Source organism: Helianthus annuus, unplaced genomic scaffold, assembly GCF_002127325.2.
Source record: "Helianthus annuus cultivar XRQ/B unplaced genomic scaffold, HanXRQr2.0-SUNRISE HanXRQChr00c001, whole genome shotgun sequence".
NCBI lineage: Eukaryota > Viridiplantae > Streptophyta > Magnoliopsida > Asterales > Asteraceae > Helianthus > Helianthus annuus.
In genome coordinates this window covers 552768-554950 of record NW_023395517.1, presented here as the reverse complement: position 1 = coordinate 554950, position 2183 = coordinate 552768, and the positions used below count along the sequence as shown (strand labels likewise).

Sequence of the window (2183 nt, the reverse complement as noted above, 5' to 3'; positions counted from 1 at the left end):
AGTTTAAAACCGGTGCGTAAAAGTTTAAAACACGCGCGTTAAAAAAGTTTAAAACCGCGTGTAAAAAATTTTAAAACCGAGGTGAAAAAAAAGTTTTAAACCAGCGCGTAAAAAATGTTTTAAACCGGCGCATAAGAAAAGTTTAAAACCGGCACGTAAAAAAGTTTATAATTGTGGGTTAATTTGTATTGTTATGATAATTTTATATATTATAAATTTGATTACATATAGACTTATAACTTATATAAATTAATTATGCAGCCCATGTCTGTGTATTACACAGGTTTTAACCTACTTAAGAACAAATGAAAATAAAGCTAAAGGCCTAAAGAAAAACAAAAAAACAAAAAAGGTCTTACAAAATATTCAAGTCGTGGTTGAAACTTCAATGCTTTCTCCAATGCTTTTTCAAGTCTGTTAACAATATTGAGCATATATGGGCGATGTGATCGCTCTTCCTTTAGGCAAGAATATGCCGTTTCCGAGTATATTATGAGTGATCTTACGGATATTTGGTATCCGGACATTTGATTCTTTAGATCGGGATGGATTATATCCGGCAACGTTTCGTTTTCATAATGTTGCATGACCAATGGAGCTAGTAACCTATTAGCATCATTCCTAATATATGCTATTCTCCCACACAATATCTCGAATAAAACAACACCGAATGCGTAGATATCCGATTTGCAGGTCACACCTTTGGTCTTTCCAATTTCTGGGTCAATATACCCTATTGTACCAATAGGTTCAGAAAGGACGACCTGGTCCATTCGGTTAAGTGATTGTTTGATGGAAACTTTAAAACCGGATAACTTGGGTTCCCAGTTCTCGTCTAATAAAATTGTGGAGCTGTTTACGTTAAGATGTATAACACCATAACCACGTCCCTCGTCATAATGGAGGTAACTCAAAGCACGAGCCACGCCAACACATATCTTCAATCTTTGCGTCCACGTGAGGTTCGGGCTGTTCAGATGCTCTTTGAGGCTTCCATTTTTGGCCTCATACGTGGTCACAATGATCTTCTCATGCTTTTCGTCACAAAATCCGACAATAGAGACTATATTTGGATGCTTGAGATCAGAAAGCATTGAAAGTTCGGTCCAGAACTCGACGACTCCTCCACCGTGCTTACGATCTAACCTCAGCGCAGAAATCGTGATCAACTCCCCGGACTGCTGGAGTTGTCCTTTGTATACATGTCCCAATCCACCGCGTCCGATGATGTTATCATGATGAAAGTTGTCGGTGGCCTTTACTACGTCTTCAAGTGGGATCTGTAAGTGAGCAAACTTGGCGATTGTTGTTGTCATGTTTCTGTTTATAAAGTAAAAAAAAAAGAGTGAAAAATGAGTGGGTTACAACTTACAAATGAATGAGAGAATGTGACTTATACATATGAGCAACCACACTATATATGAAATCTTTTGAAACAATTTGTTTTAAGAAAAAAAAATAAAAAACTATTAAAGTTGAAGTCATTCTCTTTATAATTTCAAAAGTATTGTAACCGGGTTAGTAATCCCGTGTTCTGGTCTCGTTGATTTACCAAAACCACCTCAACAAGATTTGTTAAATGAATGGTCGCATTGAACCTGGTGATGGTAGAAACGGATCTGAAGAGTAGCAGCGAGCGAGCGGTGGTGAAAGAGATGTAGATAATAATAGTAGCAGCAGCAAAGTAAGCAACAGCCGGATCTGTAACTGCAGCGATAAGTAAGTGATCTAATGGGAGTCGGATGGATGTGAGAGGAAATTGGAGGGGAAGGGATGATGGGAAAAGGCAAAGTTGGTCTATAGAAAAGTAGTGGAAATAATGGTAAATAAATATGACAATACGAAAGGGTCGTGCACCTTCCTGCAATTTTCTGAATTTAATTTTAATACGATTTTATATTTTATGTTCTCTATTTTCTTATAATTCTGATTTTTAATGATTTATTATAATTACGGTATGTTTATTTTTTAGAAGGACTTTTATAAAAGGTCGACCTGTTACCAGGGACAGACCTCACTTAAATAATTTATCTATACTATATTATAAAGCATTTTATTAGGGACTTCTTAAAACTTAAGAGGTACAAGTAGAAATGGTTAGAATACAACATAAAATGCATGTATTAATTATCTTTTAGGGGTAAATTTGTCTTCTTCCCACAAGGACTTCTTAAAAATTAAAA

General features: G+C 35.9%; 1 protein-coding gene across 1 annotated transcript; it reads right to left on the bottom strand.

Annotated features, from left to right (window-relative positions):
• Positions 1-209: 209 nt before the first annotated feature.
• On the bottom strand, positions 210-1785 carry LOC110894290 (probable receptor-like protein kinase At2g23200). The gene is made up of 2 exons (XM_022141494.2): positions 1599-1785; positions 210-1320 (listed from the first exon to the last, which is right to left on the bottom strand). Exon 2 carries the CDS (start codon positions 1314-1316, stop codon positions 318-320), a length of 999 nt encoding a protein of 332 aa, XP_021997186.1. The 5' UTR covers positions 1317-1320; positions 1599-1785; the 3' UTR covers positions 210-317.
• Between the last annotated feature and the right edge of the window lie 398 nt (positions 1786-2183).

Coding starts and splice junctions, on each gene's coding strand:
- LOC110894290 (XM_022141494.2), bottom strand. CDS start 1,316: ATGACAACAACAATCGCCAAGTTTGCTCACTTACAGATCCCACTTGAA.